Source organism: Schistocerca piceifrons, chromosome 10, assembly GCF_021461385.2.
Source record: "Schistocerca piceifrons isolate TAMUIC-IGC-003096 chromosome 10, iqSchPice1.1, whole genome shotgun sequence".
NCBI classification, from domain to species: Eukaryota; Metazoa; Arthropoda; class Insecta; order Orthoptera; family Acrididae; genus Schistocerca; species Schistocerca piceifrons.
In genome coordinates, this window is record NC_060147.1 from 100,282,541 (window position 1) to 100,307,613 (window position 25,073).

General features: G+C 39.0%; 1 protein-coding gene across 1 annotated transcript in view; it reads left to right on the forward strand.

The window, feature by feature from the left end:
• LOC124718934 (glutamate-gated chloride channel) overlaps positions 1–25,073 on the forward strand; it is a 428,257-nt gene that overhangs the window by 328,640 nt on the left and 74,544 nt on the right. Inside the window, exons 8-9 of the mRNA XM_047244597.1 lie at positions 15,727–15,879; positions 20,984–21,198. Of these exons, the coding sequence (XP_047100553.1) occupies positions 15,727–15,879; positions 20,984–21,198 (368 nt within the window). The remainder of the gene's footprint in view (positions 1–15,726; positions 15,880–20,983; positions 21,199–25,073) is intronic.

A 25,073-nucleotide genomic window follows, 5' to 3' on the forward strand; every position in this document is an offset into this window, starting at 1 on the left:
CTGGGCTTTGACTAGATTTCTGTGGGCAGAATGTTGCTCCCCTCTTAAGGGAATATCTAAAACTTCTATTCACAATAGTTTTACTCACACAGAAATGACTGTGCATATTGGCATGCTCAGTTCTTGCTATGAAACAGCATACCATGACTTTAGTAGTAGATATTACTGATACTCCCCATCCAATGATATGCACTTCTGTAATTCATTCATCCATCGCCTACATGTCACAAAAGTGTCAAAGAGGAAGCCAGTATTGTCTAGTTAAGTACTTTGTGAGGATTCCTTTGGTTTCTTAAGAGAAAAATCTTTTTCTTTTGTTTGTGAAAGGGAGTCAATCAAGCATTAAAAAGGCCACTTTAGGATCACCTTAATTGACTGTTAATTGAAGGATGCTCCTAAACTTTACATAACTTTCACACAATGGGTACTGTTGACTGGTAGGATGTGAAGTAGCCTCATTCTACCGATATCAAAGTACAGGGTTATCGAAAAGTCGTGCACATCCACCTTAAGATGTCAAATGAACTGTGTGACAGTGTCTTGGTACACAACACTATTCACTGCAACTTAAAAGGAAATGAAGCTCACTATTTGATGACGTGATGCGGTATGCCAGACTCCAGTTTTCTATGGTGCAAAGTATTCTCACGAAATATGTGTGGATTTTTGGTTGGACAAATTCTAGTGTTTTAAGTATTCACATATCTACTAAGATAAAACCATGCCATACCAGTGAACAAAACATGGTTCAGTTCTGCAATTGCATGGGCATCAACAAATGATGAAAACATGTGTGCACATAAGTTACATTTTTTTGTTTAGTGCCTTCGATTCCTGCACTCTACAAACGTGATTTGCATGAAATTTTAACTTCTCTGTTACAGTCTAAGGACTACCATACAAAATCTGAGATTGGACAGACAGTCTCTTCATGCTTTTTGAAGTAAAATGCAGCATCACATTCCTCACCTGAGCCAGTTAACGTTCACCAAATGGCTGGTCTCCTGGCCCTCTTCATGACTGCAACAGATCTGCATTGCTGGAAATGGGTAGTTAATCTCATTATAGTTCAACTGTTCAGCACTGTGGTACCTGGATATTTCCCAGGAAATGCTTCTACAACATGTGCCTTTGAACAATTGACAAAACACTGTTGTACAATGAAAAGTCATTTCTGTTGGGAAAACAACATAGAACTGCTCAGTGCTACATATGTTACGTGACCCCTACCTGTTACATTGTCATCTTCATTTGTTGTTGACAGTACCTGTAGTGTTTTCTTGCTGTGGCTAATCAAATGAATGTAATGCAACTCCTATCGACAGACTCATTTGTTTTCATGTGCTCGACTTTTCGATCACAGTGTAGAAGGTACAAAGATTATCCTTAGGATGGGAAATTACTTCCAAAGGTAGGAGAAACATCTGTCCTCTTCAATATTAAGATACAGAAGACAACATGTACCATAGGATTAAAGAAAGATAGAAAATATATCCTCTGAAAACCCAGTGTGGTTTCTTTCTTTGTAAAAGGTAAAGTAAGCATCAAGTCAGTTTTCAGGAAAGAATTGTTTGGGGCAGCTTAATAGGTAGTAAACAAAACCAGAATTCCACAAGTAGAAGCATGATCAAATTTGAGAAGACTGAATGTATAAGATCTTTAAGGGGAAATAATTGGGCTAATACTTGATTTATTCATGATTAGCAAAGTAAAATGGGAGAAGAGTTTTTGGTCAGACAACGAACGTGTGGTAACTCCCCCTTCAGTTAATGGTGTAATAAATGCTTGAATCATCATGACAGGGAAAGTGGTATAGGGAATTAAGGAATTAGTAAAGTGCTTGAAACATTCCAAAAACTCTATAATCACAGGAAATACTATCACTTAACAAGAATGTAGTGGTGGAAAATAGGCAGAATTTTGTAGAATAAAGGTGGGAGGAAGAACAAGTTAGAAGTAATTAATTGTTTAAAAGGTAATGCAACACAGTACAATATCAGCTGTTCTGTATTCTTGTTAGGCAAGACTTATACAGTGGTTACTGTGCAGCCGAGTGAGTCCGTGTGCTATTTAGCGGTGATGAGAAGACAACTGAAACTGAAAATAATGAAATAAGATGTGGCACTGATTAGTTAAGTTATAAATTATACTGAAATTTAAATACACTGATTATTATATGTCTACAGACTTTTGTACCATCTTCATGGAGTTGTTAGACCATGTCATATTCATCCTTTCTGTAACATAGCATTAAATGGAAGGGCTAGGGGGTGAGGAGGTAGGCATAATACAACAGTTCTAAGCATAATTTTTTAAACCCAAACTTTTGAAAACAACATGAAACAATTGATTTAAAATAATATGTCCAAAAAAGTTTACAATTAAATGTTTAATTTAATTTGATGTGTTCCCTTAGGCAAGAAAACTTTACAACCAGATGTGAATATAACACATATGCTCATCATATCAAAATTACTGCAGTTCCTCATTTGTCTTTCTTTGCTCAATGCAAACAGTCACAAAAGAAAACACAACTATCAGACTTTGTCTCTGGAAGGGACACGAAAATAACCATCTGAATACAGTACATATGAGTAGCGTGACAAGTTTTCGGACTCCCCTTCTGCAGAGTTCTCTTAGTTAAATATGTGCCACAGCTGAGCCACATAGAACATGCCCAGTATTCAGATCCTTGGGCGATGACTGTTCCAATCACCACAGCTCACTATAACTCAAAAATGTTAGTGATCAGTACTATCCACAGTGTCACCGATACTGACCAAAGACCTGTTCTGTCCGGAACAAGTCATGTAGCAGGTTGACACAATTCAAGGCTCAGCTCTTCCATCTTTCTCTCTGGTTGCAACTGTTCTTCACACAGTTCACTCTGGCTGCCACTCGTGGCAGTTGGCAGAGGGCGACATCTTAGTGGTGCTAGTCGCGCCACACTGTAGCACCGATGTGGGAAGATAGCGTGCAGCATTCAAAGGCATCGGACATGTGATGATGATACCATAGGCACATTTTCAATATCTCAAAGTTTGAAGTTTTGACCCTGCTTCTGAGATTGTGTGTAGGAGTCCTCAGTTCACTAGAGGACTCTTGAAGAAAATCCCACAGTAGGGCCAAAACATTGAGTTTTGAACATGTCAACGAAGAAGATTACATGGGCTAACAAGTCAAGAGATTTTACTTACACTGATTATTGCTGCAATCATATTTGTCTTGTGGCCATTTATCCTCACATTCTGTGCAAGTTGTACCTTCAGTGAGTGTCTGCAGAATCAGTGTCCCTGTAGAATATTAGTATTTGAGGTGTATAATGACATATAACTGTACTAATGGGTTATACTGAATCAGCACTAGACAAAAAATTTCAAATCCTCAGGGACAGTGACCACTTGTCAGAATAAAAGGAATATATATAATAAAAATCAACATTTAAGATCAGAAACGTAAAGTTTGGGAGAAAAAGAAACAGGTTTACCTTAGAAAATAGCCAATTTAACAGTAAAAATAATTCAAATGAAAGAATTTGCAAAATGTGAAAGGATGTTGGTAATCTAGGTTTCTTATGAATAAAATTTTAAAAAAGTGAAAATGTATTATTGCAGTTCTAAAGGAGTCCTGATTGGCTTATAAACACTGAAATGAGTAAAGATAACCACTTACCATGTGGTGTAGATATTGAGTAGCAGGTAGTCACATAAGTGCAAACAGGTGCAGGTTTCAGCTGTTATGTCTGACTGTGGTGAGGTGAGCAGTTATTGGATGGAGCAGGTGAGATGAATGAACAAGAAGAAAGGGAGGAGGGGGGAGAGTATCAGTGGGATTAAAAGTGTGTGTGAGAGAGAGAGAGAGAGAGAGAGAGAGAGAGAGAGAGAGAGAGAGAGAGAGAGAGAGTAGGTAGGTGTGGTTAAAAGGGGCAGGGATTACTGAGGTAGCTTTGGGGCCAGGGGGGGCTCATGGCCTCATGGCCGCGGGTTGACAATGACCATTGACCATTCATATTGGTGGGACCGAGCAAGGTGGCGCAGTGATTAGCACACTGGACTCACATTCAGGAGGGTGACTGTTCAAATCCATGTCCAGCTATCCTGTTTTAAGGTTTCCGTGATTTCCCTAAATTGCATCAGGCAAATGCCAGGAGGGTTCCTTTAAAAAAGGGCATGACCAATTTCCTTCCACATCCGAGCTTATGTTCTGTCTCTAATGACCTCATTTTCAATTCGACATTAACCACTAACCTCCTCCTCCGTATTGATGGACGTTTTCAGTGGTCATGACCTCATAAAAGGCTGTGCTAAAGCTGCGGTTGAGATGAACTGTGACATCTTATTCTGCAGTTGGCACCAGCTGTTATGAGGTAGGATATGCAGTGTGTCTTGGGAGGAATGGTCAGTATTCAGGGATATGTCAGGAATGATCATTTGAACCAAAAAAGTCTAGTAATCGTGGGCTCTGAAATGCATACCTTAGAGCTACACTGACCAACCAGAACACCATAACCATCTACCTAATAGCCAGCATGTCCATCTTCGGCACAAATGACAGCAGCAGCGCGTCATGGCATGGAAGCAATGAGGCCTTGGTAAATCGCTGGAAGGAGTTGGCGCCACATCTGCACACCGAAGTCACCTAATTCCTGTAAAGTTGGGGGGCCAGCACATCGAGTGGAACTTGTCACTGTGTTCCTCAAACCACTCCATCACACTCCTGGCCTTATTGAAAAATATCATTGCCACCAGGAAACATGATCATCATGAAGAGGTGTATGTGGTCTTCAGCCAGTGCACAATACTCGTTCACAGTCACAGTGCCTTGCATGAGCTTCATGGAACTGTAGATATCCATGCAAATGTTCCCCAGAGGATAATGGAGCCGCCACCAGCTTGTCTCCATCCCATAGTACAGGTGTCAAGGAGCAGTTCCTCCGGAAGACAACCTATTTGCACCATCCCATCAGGATGATAAAGAAGGTAGCGGGATTCATCAGACTGTGCAACACTCAACCACTCTGCCAACATCCAGTGCCAATAGTTATGTGCCCATTTCAGTCATAGTTGTTGATGTTGTGGTGTTAACATTTGCACACACAGGTCTGTGGAGGCCAATTGTTAGGAGTTTTTGGTGTTCTACATGTTCTGACACACTTGTACGCTACCCAACATTAAAGTCTGATGTTAGTTCTGCCACAGTTCACCACCTGTCCTGTCTTACCAGCCTGCCCAGCCTATGACATCCGACATCTGTAATGAGGGATGGCCACCGAACCTCTTGACATCTGGACGTGGTTTCACCTTGTGTTGAAGACACTCACCACAGCACTCCTTGAACACCTGACAACTCATCCAGTTTGTGAAATGCTCATGCGAAGCCTCCTGGTCATCACAATCTGCTCTCGGTCAAACTCAGATAGATCGCGCGCCTCCCCCATTCAACACAAGGAGAGCATGCTCACTGATATTAAATGCACCATGTGCATGTCTGACTAGCAGTCATTCCTCACCAGGTGATGCTGCCATGGCCCGGGTGGGTTTATATCGATGGCGGGTTGGTGGTCATGATGTTCGGGCTGATCAGAGCATTTAGTCAGTAGAAGAGATACGTTCCCAGTATCAGAGATGAAAAAGTGCTCATAGCTCTTCTAATACGAATTTTAGGGCTCATGTTTACTAGACTTTTTTCTTAAAATGATCATTCCTGACATATCCCAGAATACTGACCATTCCTCCTGGGATACCCTATATAAGTGACAAGACTGTAATAGGATATGCTGGTTGGCTGCACAGCTTGACCTTTCAAACAGTTATGATAGGCTACCTTAAAGTTTTGAAGTTGTTGTCTTAATCTTTCATCCTACAGTGGAAAGTGTGCTCTTTTCATACTTCTGCCAGATTAAAATTGTGTACAGGACCAGGGCTCAAACCCGGAACTGTGCATTCTGCAGGCGTAATTCGCAACTTATCCCAGCTCAATTGGTAAAATCAGCCTGCAGAAGGCAAGATTCTGGGTTTGAGTCCAAGTCTCATATATGGTTTTAATCTGCCTGGAAGTTTCAAAACAGTGCAACTCCATTGCTGAGTATAAGTTTTGTTCTGAAGGAAATGCCTAGTCTGTGGATAAGCCATTTCTCCCTAATCCTTTCTTCCAGAAGTTTAGTCAACAAGCCATTCAGAACGTAGAATAGAGATACTCTTAGTAGTGAAGATACAATGACAGGTCATAAGCCATGCCCACATATCTCAGTCGAAGAGAGAATAGTGCATGAAAGCACACAGTTTTATCCTGTTATTTTATTATCTTCCTTTGAAAGTTGCACTAGCTTTTCAAAGTACTCTCCCTGATTTTATGAACTGCTGCAGCCATGTAAAACACTCAGTGAATGATTTGTGATGCTCTTTTGGAAGATCTTATTGGTACACCTTGTACACAAATACTGCTGCCTTTGGAGATGTAAATCAACAGCTGTTGATGACTTCTTTCACTAGTTATCATCATCATAATCATCTTCATCATCATCAGCATCACCATCACTGTCATTTTGTACAGTTTCCAGCCCTCGGCTAGGTTGTTTCGGAATGTAAGCCCCTCCATGTTTTCCTGTCCTCCTATTGCATTCTTCTTCCCACTCTGTTCCCAACATTCTTTTCTGTTCTTCACATATTCCATCACTCCAACAATCCACCTCTGTCTTTTGGTCTTCTTCTAGATTCTATATTCCTATTGTCATTCCGTGAACCCGTCTTAGTGTCCCGTCTACTCCTATTCTTTTAATATGTCCATACCATCTCAATCTCACCTTTTCACTGATTATTGCATACCATCTCTTTCACTATTTCTCTCATTGTCTCATTCCTCACATTATCCTTTCAAGTAGGTCAGAATTGCCTAAATTGTACAATTTTTTGAAAGTTTTATTTATTATATTCCAAAATTATATAGGCAAAACCATCCTCAACTGTAGGATGTTGTCCTTGGTATCCAATTTAAAGAATAGAAATTATGCTAAAAATAAGGACACTACATTTAATTTTTGAAACATCTGAAAATGGTACAAATTAGGGTCAGATTTCCTAATGGATGCATAAATTGTACCAGCCATACAAATTATCCCTGAGATTGTACTAGTCCAAGTTTAAGGAGATGTTTCATCTCTTAGTTGTTACATCACTATTCACAGATATTACAATACAACTTTTTCACTTCTTTACCCAACCCTGCAAACCTTTCATGAATCCACATTTTGCATTTTGTGCATCTGATCATTTTTTCCATTCAATCTTTCTTACATGCTTCACAGTATCATTCCTCTGTTTTACAAATTAGTTTCTATGGTGGCTTCCCCACAGCTTCCAAAAATTTCCTCTTCATATGTGCAAAGCTGTAGTTCTAAATCTCTCCTTTGCTTCAGTTAACTTTCATCCCATAAGCCCCTCTTGCATAGTCTATTCATCAGCTCAAAGGGTCCCCTGTTAAGCCGCAAAGTTTTACTTCGAACTTTCATCATTTCCCTCGGATTCAGTGATAATTCTTGGATGGTCACCTTTAACCTATTGTTTGCCTGTGTGGCTTCATCTGCATTGAAATTATTAGGCAATCTGTGTCTTTCTGCAAAGTCAGAAGCAAGTTTTCTTACATTCGACATGTGTAAAACAAATACCATCTCTTGAAATGTAAGAATGTGGTCTTTCAGTTAATTTTCACCTTCATAGTGAAACACTTTTTCTGCATCATAAATTTTTGTATACCTGTTTGCATTTTTATTGTCAGCATGCCTCTTAATCATTGGGTTAGGCACTTTTTATATGCCCGCAGTTTCATTTAATCCATGATCCCCATTTAGATGTATGGTAATGTTGCAGCTAAATGCTGTTCTCCCGAGCTCCACTTTCCATGGCAGCTTTCTGTTACCATACTGTAATACAAAATAATTATTTAATTGTTAACATAGGCTGAAGGAAGCATTAGAAAATTCACCAGACTCTTTCGAAACATTAAGTTGCACTAATTATGCTAAATGCAATATAAAAGCTCCATATATGAGCAAGTTTCTTAAATGTTATGGTGTAATATCAGAAAGTGAAAGCACTTTAGTACACACAATGTTACTATTTTCCCCTTGTCAGTTTTCTACAAATGACTCACGACAAATACAGATCCATGATTGTCTGAAAGGTAAGTTTTTTCATGTATATTTACCCATAAATAAAGCATTATGCTTCCACTTAGCAAATAACCGTAATTCTCTTCGCCACGTACACAAAAAGTTAAATGAAATCTATAACAAAACCAATTCTGTCTTCAGACTACGTGTTCCTCAACACACAGAACTCATAGTTGATAATGAAACTCCAAGAAGCATGTAGCTCAATCTGAACTCTCTAAATATTGGATGTATGAGAGGTACAAATTTTATAGAAATGATACAAGTTAGGAGTCAGTACAATATAAGCAACTCTCCCCTGGGTCCTGTGCTGATGCTTTGAAATTTCATCTCACAAGCCTTTGTCCTGCTCACCTGCCTTTTCTTCTGATTCATATGTGATTATTGGAGCATAATATGCTTGGTATAACATTTGCTTGCCTTTTGGGTGGTACATCTGTCCTCCATAGAAGACTTCTTAATCTCCGCAAGAATTCATGTGCTCGCCTACCCTTAGTAGCTGCTCACTAATACTTTCTTTCACTAGATCAGACAGAGTCATAATGTGGATAAAGGAAGTGTGTGGACCTGTAATTCCTCAAGCAGGGTCTTCACTTGTCACTGTAGTGTGGTGGTGTGCCACAACTGTGGAATAGGATCTAGTGCGGACTGGTTTTGGATATTTCTTCTTTCTATGTCTGTACAATCTGGGCTGGTAAAACTCCCGAATGCCGAACCAAGATTGCTGTCTTGCCTACATCCACAACTACTTGGCCACTTGCAGCAGAATATAAGGGGCATTCAAAAAGTTTCTGTTCAAAGACCATTCAACCCAGAACTGGTATTCCAATAAGGCAAACACACAGAGGGCATTGGGGCTGTAATCCAAACAAAACAGGCTGAAGATACCCATTTGGTAAAACACCGTATCGTGCTATGTGAAGAAGCCTGCTGCACACCTTTGTCTGACAAGAATCATTGACTGTCCAAGGCCTTTTACAAGGGACCAAAGGTGTGATAATCACATGGAGGAAGATCTGGACTATAGGGCAGGTGCTCGAGTGTCTTCAACTCGAGTTGGCGTAGCTTCTGCATTACGACATTTGCGATATTGGGACATGTGTTATCGCAATCAGTACAGAACTTAGTGCTGTTTTTCTCAACTGTTATTTTTGACAGACATGCTGCCCCATACATGTTCCATTGTTTGTCCTTCTGTCACCAAGATAAGAATAACAGCATGTTTGTCCTGTTTGGACACATTTGGTAATAACATCGCCATAGTCAACGAACACCCCAGTAACCCCTTGCCTACATGATGGTGGTTATAATTCCACATTGTGCTACATTGCACATATGTTGCAGCAGTGCACCCCTTATATGTGCAATTTTGTGCTCTTTTTAGTCTTGGTTGATGGACTTTTCCTGAGAGGACCCAAACACTTTAATACCATTTCATTTAATTTCAGAGTTGAATTGATATAAACAAATTTTGTCACCAGTCATGATATAAAAATACTGATTTTGTCCGCACAAGATCCAAATTTTTATAGCATTTTGTTGGTACAGTTTGCTTCATAGAGCTTTTTGCTCAGGGATTCTAATGTGTTGTATCTAGTGACTGCTGATCTTTTTAACACAAATACTCTCACCCAGGATCTTATAAATGACTGTCAGTCTGATTTTGAGATTGCACCCAATTTGTTGATATTTTCAGTGAGGATTATTTTCAGTCATTATGTGGATTTAAAGCTTTTGCTCTTCTGTTCATTTGTATATTCATGTCACAAGCTATGCAGTGTACAAAGTGATTATAAATACCTTGTTTACAGATAATGGCGAGGAGTCACCTTGACAAATGTACAGTGTAGCTTGTTTCACTATAATATTGTGACAGATATATGTGAAAGAATGTCAAATCATCCTTGCCCACAGTCTGGCAACTTCCACTGCACTTTCTGTAGCTGTGAGGCTGTGAGTAAATATGTATCACGTTATGACATGGGCACTGACATTTCACTGTCTGCTCCTCCTGATAATCACATTGTGATGGTTGTTTTGAATGTCCCTGCTCAATGAGACTGTCCTTCAAATTCATTATGCCTATTGTTAGCCTAATCAGTGACTAACGTGTAGACCAGTGAAGTTTATCTACATCTCCTTACCCCCTCTAGTAAAAGTTGTGATGGTTTTAGTCGCTTTTGGAGGTGGTTAGTTCTTGTTGTCCAGACTTATATTTAATGCTCATTAAGTGTTGAGGATGCTGTACCTGGATTCCAGTTGTTGTATGCTAGTTTGTAAGTATGGATTTCCTTCAACTTTCTGTATTCCAGCATCGACAGCCACTTTTTGGCAATTATCCAGTGAAGTGATGCCTACCAGCCAGTATACATTTCCCATAGATATTCATTTCAGATACCCAGTGATTAGTATTACTGTTTCATTAAGGACCACATCTACTGGCATTGCATGAATAGATTTTTTACCTTGCAGGACAGATGTATGCCTTAGTGAGGCAACAAAGTACTGTGATAGATGATCTGAGAATCATCAACTGGGCTTCCTTGTAAGTCCCAGTAAGTTTATGAATGGTAGTACTTTAAGCTGACCCCTTTTATTTAAGACTGTGACAGTATCTCTGGTATTTGAGCAACTAAGGTATTTTATTACAGAGCAGTGTTCTAGCACCACACACTGATGGTTTACTTTGATTTTCCAGTTTGTTTGTCTGTTAAGCAGATTGAAAGCACACACTTGAAGTGATTGTGGGTTTTTCCTTGGCTTTGAGTGGTTTCTGCTACAATGCTCAGAAAAGATTTGCAAAGTTCAGAAGCTTTTGATCTGCTCCCTCGAACTGCATTGTGTGGATGGCAAAATTTGGTTACAGCCATAGAATACTTTAGCTTTTCTTTTGCCTGGTATGGTCACTTATGTATATGTTGAACAGTACTGAAAGAATGCACTTATTTTGAGGGGGGGGGGGGAGGGGCTAGTTTTCATATAGTTATTTTGCATCTTCTATGGATTGTAATTACAACTTCTCACTATGATGTGGAGTGCATCAGCTTCACAATTATTATAACACATTTTCACAGTGAAAAATATTGTAACATGCTGACCATTCATTTGGATTCTCTAACTGCTTATACACCCTTTACTTTCAACAAAAAACCTTCATTTGCACAGCAAAGTAGCAATTATTTTTGCAAAATCATAGCTGTGAATCATTTTATTGATTTTGCCAAACATTATATGGTGGTATAGGCAGACGAAAGATCAACTGATGACACACACACACACACACACACACACACACACACACACACACACACACACACCACCTGTATGGTCTAAAGATGAAATGAATACAACGTTGAAAGCCGAATGTGTTACTTCTTGCTGATGAGTCCACTGCTTAGTGCTTTACTTGTCCAGTGAGTGGTTGTCTTTACTCATACGATTGTTCCTGTTCTGTACAGGATTTTCTAATATATGCAAATACAACAGTCATAAGAAGTTATTGAGTACATTGCCTGTCAGGTATGCATCAAAATGAAGAATTTGAGAGCTGATAATAAGGAACTGCAAGGTCTGTTAGAAAAGCACATGACCTTTGGCCGGGAAAAAAAACTGGCTCACTTGGAGCACTAATCAATGTCAAAGTAGTTCCGTTGGGACTCCACGCACTTCTCCTAACAGTCCCGCCATTGTTGGAAGCATGCCAAAATAGCCTCTTTCGGAATGTAGGTTGGCCTTCTCTGTCATAATGTCCTCTCTTGTCTGAGATTGCTTTTCTTTCAATGGCCTCTTGAGTTCATCAAACAGCCAGAAGTCACAGGGGGCCAAATCGGGAGTAAGGAGCCCGTTGAAGCACAGGAATTTAGTATTTTGCCAAGAAAAACTGAATCAGGTGCAAGGAATCTGCTGGAGTGTTGTTGTGATAGAGGCGCCAATTACCTGTTGACCATAAGTCAGGTCTCTTGTGTCGCATGGCATCACGTAGACAACAGAAGACACCCCTGTAGTACTCTTTGGTGATTTTTTGACCGTGTGGTGTACGACACCACGGGAGTCGAAGAAAGCAGTCGGCATCACTTCGACGTTGCTGCGCAAATGGCGGGCCTTCTTTGTTCTCAGTGAGGAGAAATGCTGCCAATGTGATGACTAGGACTCAGTTTCTGGGCTGTACCTATACACCTGGAACTTGTCATCAGTGATTATCGTGATCACAAGGTGAGGGTCACTGAATGTGGAGTCCAGTATGTCGTGTGAGACTTCAACACGAATTTGCTTTCGCTCCACCATCAACAGCTCCGGCACAAATTTCGCTGACACTCTCTTAGTGGCCAAATCTTTGGTCACAGTGAAATATGCTAAAAAAAGTGCTGTTGCCCACCTTTTCTGCAATTTCTCTGATAGTCATACAGCAGTCCTGCATCACCAGAGCATTCACTTTGGTAATGACCAGCTCATTTCAGCATGTTGATGGCCGACTGGAGCACAGCTCACTAGCCACCAGTGTGCAGCCATCTTTAAACTGGGCGTACCACTCCTTAATCTGTGTGGTGCCCATAGCATCCTCACTGAAAGCCAACTGAATCTTCCAAATTGTTTCCACCTGGCTGTCACCCAATATCTGGCAGGATTTGATGCAGAAGCACAGCTCCAGTCATTCCATCATTTTTCTTGCAATATAAAACTGACACTTGCCAGGAACTGGCGCTATCAAAAGTTGAGAAAAAATTCATGCATGCGCACAAAGATTCGAGGATGGATCTTGCAAGCATGCTACATTCAGATCAATCAGGTGTTTGCAAAGATAAGAAAGTCAGATGATTTTCTAATGGACCTTGTGTGTAACAACAATATAAGCACAAAAAAGAACCAAGGAAAGTCAGGAAACAGGGCATATTTAATAAAAATGGCAATATGACCACATGTGTTGAAATGGAGAAACAGATACAGGAGGACTGAGTAGAAGAAATATATGAAACTGTAGGAGATCACACATGACTAATATTGGAACATGAATTGAATTGGAGTGTGACAGAATGGACTATGGATCAAAGATATTGAGATGTGAAGTGTAGAAGGCGATTAAAGATTTAAAACATGAAATTGATGGGCTATAAGAGTACACCAACTAAATCTCTGAAAGCATGTGGCCTGAAGATTAGGTTTAAACTATTCTAGTCCCTTTACAAAATAAATACAACACCAAATAATGCAAATATTGCAGGACAGTTAACACCATATGTTAAATCATAAAGATCTGTTATTCAGTTAGAAAGAAGATCTTAGTGATACATAGGGTAGGATCCATTTTAGACATAGGCAAAAAGAGGAACATGAGATGCTACTGGAAGTTTGAGGATGATATGCTAGAAGTTAACAAGGATATGCACATTTGTTTCCTTGATGGGGGTAAGCCGTTTGACAGAGTGTACTGGAATATCCTCCTGAAGACCTTGAATGATCTCGGTATAGACTTGAAGGGGGTAAACTGATAAGGAAACTGTATACAGGGCGAAAGTGGTGGTAAGGTGCAAACATGTGAAACATAAAGAATCGTAAAACGGGTGTTGACTGTCACTGAGACTTTTGAATGTTTGTGTAAAGAAACTAACAGAGACAGCATTACAAAAAGTGAGAGGCAAAATAGTAGGAGGAGAAATGATAAAGACGATTATGTATGCTGACAACCAGTGTGAGGAAGAACTGTAGTTACGATGGAGAGAATCATCAAAGATTGAGGGATGAGATAAGTGTAGGAAAGATCAAATAATGAGAACCAGTAAATGGGATGATTCTGCAAAAATATCCGTGAAGAGAAAGATCTCGGAGCAAATAAAATATTTTAGGTACTTAGGAAGTTTGAGAACAGAAAACAAAAGCTGTGTAGAGGAAGTATGAAGTAGAACCCAGAATGAAATTTTCACTCTGCAGCGGAGTGTGTGCTGATATGAAACTTCCTGGCAGATTAAAACTGTGTGCCAGACTGAGACTCGAACTGGGGACCTTTGCATTTTACGGACAAGTGCTGTACCAAGCACAACTCACACCCCATACTCACAGCTTCACTTCTGCCAGTACCTCATCTACTACCTTCCAATCTTCACAGAAGCTCTCCTGCAGTGTTGCACAACTAGCACTCCTGAAAGAAAGGACGTTACGGAGACATGGCTTGCCACAGCGTGGGGGATGTTTCCAGAATGAAATTTTCACTCTGCCTTTTGTGCACGAAAAGCTAAGATCACGAGTTTGAGTCTCGGTTTGGCACACAGTTTTAATCTACCAGGATGTTTATGAAGTAGGATATCTGTAGGTGAAGAAGCCATTGAAAATGTGAAAGGATTGTAGACAGCAAAAGAAATTCAGATAGAATTAAGAAAGGGATTTTCCGAGTATTCTGTTTGGAGTGTAGTTTTATAAGGAAGTGAACAATCAACAATAAGAACAAGAACAAGAAAAATACTTGGATAGTTCTGAAATTGTGCTTGTAAAGTAAAATGTGAAAAGCGAAGGGGACTGACAAAAGACCTCTTAGAAGAGAAGGGAAGCCGATACAAATATGAGAATGTTAAACTGTTAAGGATGAGAGAAGGATAACTTAAGATCGTAAAGATAAGAATATAGGTTAGAATAAAGAAAATTGAAGGGAATTAGTTATCACAAAATCAGAAACCTGCCGGGAGAAAATTGAAAGGTGTGTTTAGAGTCGTGTTTTCGCGAGTGGAGTAGATAACGTAGTTGGAAGGGGAAAATATGGGTCAAAATGAAGTGAAGGGTCTGGTAAGAATAGTTTGTGTTAAAGAGATTTATGTTGAGCCAGTATTGTAAGGAATATTTAGATGCTGTGTGTGTTAGCATGATTGAATTGTCTTATGCCCTCCAGTCCTACTGAGAGATCTTGCCCATGTTCGGTACTGATATTACTGGTAAATAAACCACTAGACAAGGTCTATATAGCTGCACTTGTCACAAATCAGTATTTCTCTTGATATTTTGAAAAATGCCTGAAACTTGCCATTAGTCAGTGTTGTAAAATAATTTGGCCTCTTATGATGTATATAATTCATGCAAATGTGAATTACTCTGTTGTAATTTTGTACTATATTGTGTCAAAATTCACTTTTGTATATATTATTTAATGCATATAGCTAAGTTCCTGTATGTACAGTTATTTAATTTTTTTTTTTTTAAATTCATCTGTACGACCAATGCCATACCATAAAGCCTTAGCCTTGAATTTTATAAGATGCAGTACTGGTATTGAAGCATAATTTGCACAGTTTTACTGAATGCATATTCTTGTGTATCACTGTTCTTCATAACAGTTATAAACATTTTTGTAATTTTCTGCAAGCAGCTCTTATGCTTTAATTCATTGCTGTATACCGGCACTTAATAAGCGCACACAAACTTACTGTAGCTTGAAACAGCTTCTTCCAGTAATTATTTCTAGCCATTCAGGAACTAGGAATAAGATTGTATTGATGATTTTAGAGCTTACCTTTCCAATTATATTTACTTCGTAGCACAGGAACTGTTTTGCTAATGCATTGAATTCTTTTTCATAGGTAACTACAGTTGTTTGAAGGTGGATCTGAGCTTCACTCGTGACCGTGCCTTCTACTTCACGACAGTGTTCATACCGGGCATTATCCTTGTTACCTCTTCTTTCATTACCTTTTGGCTCGAGTGGAATGCAGTTCCTGCAAGAGTCATGATTGGTAAGTGTTAAATTCCATCCAGAACCTTGAGTTATTTTATTGCATAATAAGTAAAACTACACTTCTCTTCGAATTCAAAATCCACATCTGTATAGACAAAGTAAATGAAAATTTGCAACACCAAGAAGGAGGCACGATATTTATACTTTTGAACTCTATCCTCATCCTTGTATCATATACATGCAGGTTGATCAACATAATACACTAACAGAAAAAAATCACAACACCAAAACATAATTAATGTAGAGTATCGAAATTTGGGAAATAAATTTCTCTTGATAACATATTAAAATGATTAACACTGCAAGTTCACAGGTTAACATAAGTGTAAGATGAACTATTGCAAATGTGAAATGCTGGTACATTAATAACTGGTGTAACTGCCAGAATGTTGAATGCAAGCACGCAGATGTGCATACACTGCATTTTACAGGTGCTGGATGTCAGTTTGTAGGCTGCAGTTCCATGCCTGTTGCACTTGGTTGGTCTATACAGTGATGGTTAATGCTTTTTCTGGATGACACTGGAGCTGTTATTTGATGATGAGTAAAACAGCGGTATGTGGGGGAGTGTTATCCTGTTGGAAACATCCCCTGGAATGCTGTTCATGAGTGGCAGCACAACAGGTGAAATCACCAGATTGATGTACAAATTTACAGTCAGGGTGCATAGGATAACCACGGCAGTGCTCCTGCTGTCATATGAAATTGCATCCGAGCTATAATTACGGTTGTAGGTCCAGTGTGTATTGCATGCAGACAGGTTGGTTTTAGGCCCTAAACTGCCTCCTTCTAACCAACACAGTGCCATCACTGAGACCAAAAGAGAACCAGCTTTCATCAGAAAACACAACGAACCTCCACACTGCCCTCCAGTGAGCTCTTGCTCGACACCACTGAAGTTGCAAATTGTGGTGGTTTGGGGGTCAGTGGAATGCATGCTGCAGGGTGTCTGACTTGGAACTGTCCTTGAAGTAACTGAAGTGAAACAGTTTGTTGTTTCATTGTGGTGCCAACTACTGCTCAAATTGCTGTTGCAGATGCAGTACATTGCACCACAGCCGTAAGCTGAACACGGAGGTCTCCCCTTGTGGTAGTGCCGCCCGATTGTACAGAGGCTGGTCTTTTTGTGACCGTACATTCTTGTGACCACTGCTACCGGCAATCGTGTACATTGGCTACATTCCTGCCAAGTCTTTCTGCAATATCACAGAAGGAACATCCAGCTTCTTGTAGCCCTGTCAATGACTTCGTTGAAACTCAGTAAGGTGATGGTAATGGTGTCTTTGTCTCCTTAAAGACATAACCAATGCTCACGAGCATTACAGGCTTTTATTTAAAGCAAACCCGATTTGTGTTCTCATAGTGGTGCTACTGTCACCACTCTTTTGTGTCTTGTGTGACATGTGAATAGACATGACCTTTCAGATGTAGAAAGAGGCCTGTAAACTTTCATTTATGTCATACAATTCCTTCTCATTACTGTGATATTTTTTCTGTCAGAGTATTTGTATAAAAAAATAGATAACATAAACTGTAGAGTAAATACATGGTAATGTACCAATTATTAGGGTCACAGAACATATTTTGAGAATTCAGTATATTGTAAGCCCCATTATATGCTGCAGATAGAGCATCTAAATGTCACAGCTTGTTATCAAAGTGGTCCTCGAGTTTCCCTCGTGGTTTCTATCCACGAAATGTGAACCTTTATTCCTGTGTAACTGTGGTAAGAAAGCTGGCAATCTTATCTCAGACATTTTACTGCTCTACCAAACTAAAATAATGAGAAATAAAAATCAGGTAGTACCTTAATCCAAGTTGCCTAAGAGTAATAAATGAAATGGATTATAATTATATGTATCAGATTATTTAAAATACGCAGAGTAGGACAGTGGTCATTGGCATAAGCTTGTGCACATTGTCAAAACTGTGTTACCATAAATGGTTCAGCAGCTATATATGAAAGTACAGCAGACAGTTGGCATCACCTACAGAGTGATGGTTAAACCATTTTTTATGCTGGATACTGTCTTACAGTATGTCTGCACTCACTCTCAAAAAACCACCGTAAGTTGCACATAGAGACTACTTCCCGTAATACACATATTGAGGTCTCCTTTGCATGTCTAGTTTGGGAAGAATGATTGTTTAAATGTCTCTGTGCACAGTTAAATGTGCAAAAAGTTACAATTAAAGTGTGCCAGGTCAGTGTACAGAAAAAACAGCAAGGACATGCCTGAAGTTACTTCTGCATTTGGTTTTGACTCTTCATCTGAGATAAAATGCTGCATCCTCCTGACAAAGAAATCCTTGGGCCAGTCACATTTTTTACTTGAGACCCCATATGACTGTACTTTCCTTAATAAGGCTCAGATTAATATCAAACCTAATGCTTTTAGAAAGCCAAGAAACACTAGATAAAGATTATTTAATTCCTTCCAGCCTTTTGAAATGTGTATGAGAAAGTGAGTTGTGATATAGTACCTACTCATTCAACTAAGCAAAGCACAGTAAGTGTTGTGTTCCTCGTGATATAGCTGAAATTGATCTTTAACCCTTTTAACTGCTCTGGACTTGTTAATGTGCACACCTTTGTACCTGTCCCTCTGTGCTCTGAATGTGTTTACGCACACCACCAGTCCTTCTAACTGGTACTCTCAATGTGTCTACGCATAGACACATTCAGAGTACCAGGTACAAGGACTGATGGCACGCGGAAACACGTTCAGAGCACACAGGAACAGGTACAAAGATGCGCACATTAACACGTCCAGAGCAGTTAAAGGGTTAAACAAGTACATCTTTGTCATCCACTTAGTACGATTTTCTACTTCTTCAAAATGTTGCTAAGTAATTCCAAAACTTCTTTCTGGTGTACCTGCATTGAAGGAAAGTGATCCTACATCTAATAATGGTAAAGTGGGCTTCATAAGGCACTTCATTGTTACCAGCCACACATACATTCATGTTCAGTTTCATCCACCTGTCTCTACATCATTCGAAAATCATCATGTCTGGGCCAGTGAGTCAAACAATTCCTCAAAACTGTCACAGAAATGTAATGTCAGACCAGGAGGTACAAGAGATAATTATTAATCATTTTGTTTCTACATTTGTACAGGCAGCATTTCGTCAATCTGTGTCAGTTACATGTGTGTCCCTTTCATCCTGCGGTGTCTGTTATTTGCTCTTCCTTTTTAACCTTTCCAAACCTAACCCTTCCTACCCCTGAGGAAAGAACTAATTGGTCTGAAAGCTAGGATGGTACTATAACTTTTATTTTTATAATTTGCCTGTCAGCAGTACTAAAAATTTTGCCTCCTGAAAGTGAGTACTGATCCTTTCTTGGTAACGCAAGAGTCGACATTGCAGTGCCAAATGTGTGTACCCATTCATCCCTCATTGCTCGTACACTGTTTTTTCAGTCCTACCAATTTAGGTTCATTCAGGCTGCAACAGTAGTATATAATGAATCACTATACATGAGTGTGTCCATCAGTTGCAGGAAGTGTAAAAATTAAGGTAAGGCCCATTCCAACTTGGAATGGTGACCACAATTTGTAAGTCATTTGTTCAGGAGCTAAAGAAAGACTTGTATGGGAAAAGGTGTAGGAATATGTTGCACATAGCACTGAAAGTATCACAGACTGAGAGATTTGCCTTAAGTGCACAGCATGAATAAGGATAATAATAAAAACAATATATAACTGTCAGAAACTATTAGGTAATCTGTTAACACAGTTTACTTTGTTTCTGTTGTAATCCAGAAGTTTTCCTGTACCCTTGGATTTAGGTTTAACACAATATTTTATTAAAGCACAAGAAATGGCTATTACTTTTACACACAATACTGGTTTGACTTGGGTTAGTCTTCTTGGTGCCTATTGCATGTTGTTATTCTAATTAAATCCATACCTGGCAGTAAAAAACTCACACACCCAGTGTTTGTAATTACACAATTTCCTTCTGTTTTATACAAATTCCCCTGCTCTCTCAGTCCATACTCATACATTTCTGATGATACTCAACTTTCCATAACTGACATGAATGAACTGGATGAGTTTAGTGCCTTCTACACAGGGCTTTGACTTTTTTTATGTATAAATATTCTACAGAGCTATTCAGCACTGTTGTTGTTGTTGTTTGCTGTGTATGCCTACAGTTAAAATAAGAAAGCATTACCACATCTTCTACAGAATGTCCTGTAATCTCTTGAAACTAGAACTTCCTTTGAGTATTGTGTAGCAGCATTGGTGTAATAATAATGATGGACATTTGTGCTTTGCCATTTACGACGTACCAAGTCCATCAGTGTACTGTATCTACTGGTAGTGCTAAAATTTGTGAGACAGATTGTGTTGTATGATGCAGGTCACATGTAAGTAAAAATTGTGGTGAAATTCACCTCTGTAATCAGCTTGAAAATTAGAAAATTCTCCAAGTAAAGTAAAAAATAAGGTCTACACTAAGTTGTTAATGATGGGGAAATACAGAGAATTGTTAACAGTATTATGAAAAGGAAAGCTGCTACTCACCAGACAGCAGAGATGCTGAGTTGCAGATAGATACAACAAAAAGACTCTCACAATTAAAGCTTTCAGCTATTAAGGCCTTCATCAACAATAGATGACAGACACACATGCGCACACACACACACACACACACACACACACACACACCTGCAGTCTCAGGTGTGTGTGTGTGTGTGTGTGTGTGTGTGTGTGTGTGTGTGTGTGTCGTCTGTTGTTGATGAAGGCCTTAATGGCCGAAAGCTTTAATTATAAGTCTTTTTGTTGTGCCTATCTGCAACTCAGCATCTCCGCTGTATGGTGAGTAGCAACTTTCCTTTTCATAACATTGTTACATTCCATCATGGATTTTCCATTGTTTGAGAATTGATAACAGGATTTTAAGGAAGCAACTATTGCATAAATGTTGGCTTACACGTAAATTGTTTGAAAATGCAAAGTGGTCCAAGTGGATGTTCATGTTTCTAAGGTCAACATTGAAATTTGTGGTGGAATATTGTTGTAACTATTTTTGTCTAAGTTACAAATTATTCAATAAGCTGGAAAGGTAACAGCATTTTTCCTCTATGAAAGGTGTAACAACAATGCTCAACTTCTTCACAACATCAAACGGGTTCCGATCGACTCTCCCTGTTGTGTCAAATCTGACAGCAATGAATGTTTGGGATGGAGTGTGCATGTGCTTCATCTACGCGAGTCTGCTGGAGTTTGTGTGCGTGAACTACGTGGGGCGCAAACGACCACTGCACAATGTTGTGTACCGCCCGGGTGAAAACCCTGTAACCCAGGTAAGCTGTACACCCACAATATTCGGTGTGTTTATATGTCAGTATTACATTTATTTATTTTTGGTTTATCATGGAATAAAGCAGGCTAATAGTCAGTACCAATGAAGGCCAGTGTGGGACATATTTGTTTTTTGGACTTGTGAATTTTGTTTTAATTGATGATTTTATGTGGTCACCCTATCAATCAGATTCAGTCCTGATTCAACAGTGGCATATTTCCTCCTACCAGCTGCTGTAAATGAAGATGGATTATATCAAGATCTGAAGTATGTTGCAGGGTGAAAAACTTCTAGTGGTGTTAGTACTTATTAGTTAATGTACAAAACTGGTATTTTAAAATTGCTAGATGGTTTATTAACTGTCACCATGAATTCTTTGTAGGACTATTCATGGAGCTTTACTCTCATTCAAATGGAATTTTCACTATTAGGAATACTTGTCCTTCAAAGATACCCAGTTCCTTTCTGCCTAGTACACTGTTGGGTTGGCAATCTCAGTTTTATATTTTATCCCTGTGTTCTGAAGAAGACACAAGCAATTACAGTAGTGTTCCACCTGTAACAATCTTACAAACAAAACATTAAATGATAAAATAAATACAGAAAGCAATAAGATTGAAACTACAGTATTCTGATATTTTCACCTTGTTTATGGTATGCTGTAAATAAAGAACATATTCCACAAAAATTGATTGGGCATGTACTAATTTCTTTGTGTCACATAATTTGATAACTACTTGAGAAAGATGGAAATAGCAGGTCCAGGTTCAGATGATTCTTATGCTGTTGCTATTTCCTACCAGAACACTGCCATCTGCAGTTGGGCATCAGAAAGTTCATTTTCTTAGCTGCACCACCTATTAATAATAATCTAATCTCATACAATTTTGTGCTGGTCTGTGATACTGCATTTGAACCATGAAAAAAATTGTTTAATGTGTGTCTGGGAAAGCACTTTTGTAGAACACTACTAGATCTATGCTATGATGATTGCCCAGAAAGTAATGCACTGCACTTTTTTCTACAACAGTTCTTTATTGAACATAATGAAAATTACACACATGAAAGAATGGTGTTTTATCTGCACAGTCTATTTTTCCAAATAATTTCCATTCCTTTCTACGGCCTTGCTGCAGCGCAAAGCAAGGACGTGTATGCCCTGTCAGTACCAATCCTTGTTCTGGTGGCAGAGCCCGTGGTTCACTGTGTGTATCACCTCCTCATCACCCTCAAAATGTCTTCCACAAATGGCATCCTTTAATGGCTCAAACAAGTGGAATTCTGATGGGGTTAAATCAAGTGTGTCAGGTGTGACAGCCGTGGATGGCCTTCCCGACCACTGCAAATCGTGGAGTTCTGCCGAACTGCCTTCTGATGACCTCACCCTTCGTGCCCCGCGCCTAACTGTACTTCTCTTGACAACAGATGCTCCATAGACTTTGCACACACGTTTGTGAATATTCCCCACAGTTTTTTCTTTGCAGTCAGAAATTCAATAATGGCACATTGCTTGTAACATACATCACCTACAGACACCATTTTGAAACTGTCATGCAGCTACTTGTTGTAAGTGACGGACACTTGGCACGCCCACTCAGGAGACTTCAAATAATAGCATATGTTTCGCATTCATAGCATGTTTTTGGCTGAGAAAAAAATGGGGTGCATTGCTTTCTGGGCAACCCTCATAAATGAAGAGATCTGATACAGAATTAACTATGACCTGATTTCTGCTTATGAGTAATGTGTTTTGTATATGTTTTGCGCAGAAAAATTAACCCTTCAGTTTCCTTTCAAAAAATGTTTAACATTTCCCTGTTTTGGAAATACTTTTCCTGCTGTTGCCAGTCTGCAATTTATCTCATTTTTACTTTTGCCATGAATAATTATTTTGGTATGAAAATATAAAAACTTGTCTGTACTTTCAGCATCTCTTTTTCCCTAATCCAACTCCCTCAGCATCACCTGACTTAATTCAGCTACACTCTAGAATTTTACTCTTATTTATGTTCATCCTGCAACATCTTTTCAAGGGCATTATTCATTCTATTCCACTGCTATTTTCAGTCTTTGCTGTCACTGACAGAATTACTAAGTCATGGGCAACCTTTAAAATTTTATTTATTTTCCCTAACCTTAAATTACATTTTGTGTTTGCATAAATACCATCATTCAATAAATGCCCCTTTCATCAGTCTTTACGACCTTAAGATGCTGTCCTTGTTGTTTAATTTTATATGAGGTATCTGCTTATTCTTAAACATATTTCTGTAATCTACTCTCTTCCTTTGACTTCTTTCATTTGACATCTTTCCTGTTGAAATTTCTTTTTTTCACCTAGTATTTTACCTTTATTTTGTTTGCATCTTAGTAGTCTGTGATCACTTCAGTTCTGAAATGGTTTAAGATTGTCACAGATGTTTGATAAAATATTGTCTGTGTCATTTTTAGTTTCATATGGGCATTGCCAACCTGTTTTCTGTTTGCTTTCTTCTATTGTATTGTGTTAAGGATAAGCATGTTGTTCTTGGAAAATACTTTTAGTGTGTTACCTCAGCCATTGATGATATAACAACAAAACTTTCCCACAGAAGAAACAGTCTGTAGTTTTTGTCTGACTTTCACATTAAAATCTTCCAGCATCATCCTGTCGTGTGATTTGTTGTCATTTATCAGTAACTGTAACTCTTCATAGAGGTCTTCTGCCACCTCACCAGAGTATGAGCCTGCTGGTGCATTGACTTGAGTAACTATGAAAAATCTTGTTTACTTTTAAAACAAGTCTTGTTATTCTGGCTTAGATTCCTTCAGTGCCTGTGATATTGTCAGTGAGTACCATAAAAAACCACAAAACTGAGTTTTTCTGTTATAAAAGTTGTTTTGTCAAAGACTCTCATCACCCTGCTACTGCTACCTAGTGAAATTCAAATTTGTAGTTCCCCAAGTCTTGTTATACAAAGATTGCCCAGAAAGTAATGTACCACATTTTTTTCTCAGCTGAAAACAATGCTACAAATGCAAAACGTTACATATATATTATTTGAAGTCTCCTGAGTAAGCGCACCAAGTTCCCTTCACTTCCGATAGATAGCATAGTTGCAGGACAGTTTCAAAATATCATCTGCAGGTGATGTACATTACAAGCAACATGCCATCATTGAATTTATTATTGCAGAGACAGAAATTGTGGGTAATATTCACAAATGCTTGTGCAAAGCCTTTGGAGCATCTGCTGTTGACAGAAGTACAGTTAGTCGCTGGGCCTGGAGAGTAAGGTCATCAGGGGGCGGTTTGGCAAAGCTCCACGATTTTCAGCAGTTGGGGAGGCCATTAACGGCTGTCACACCTGACATGTTGCAGCGAGCTGATGTCGTCATTCATCTGAGCAGACGTATTACGACTCAGCAGTTGGTGTTGCATCTGTCAATCAGCAAAGGACATGTGGATGCAATTATCCACAGTCTTGGATATTCAAAAGTGTATGCAAGATGGGTCCTGCGGTGTCCAACAGTGGATCACAAATCACACAGGAAAAACCTTTGTCTTGTTTTGTTGCAATGTTTTGAAACTGAGGGGGAGACCTTCTTGTCCCAAATTGTGAAAGGTGATGAAACCTGGGTTCAACATTTTGAGCCTAAAACAAAATGACCGTTGATGGAACAGCACCATTCCCACTCCCCACAGAAGAAAAAATTCAGAGTAACTGCTTTATTTACTTTATTTTTATTTATTTATTTATCCATTCATAGACAATAAATATTGTAGGGGTGTTGTCCAAAAGTACATGTAAATTTATGGAAAACAATCTGTGCAAAAGGAACATACAAAATTTTACAATAAGTAGTACAAAGAATAATACTACAAAATTGTACAAAA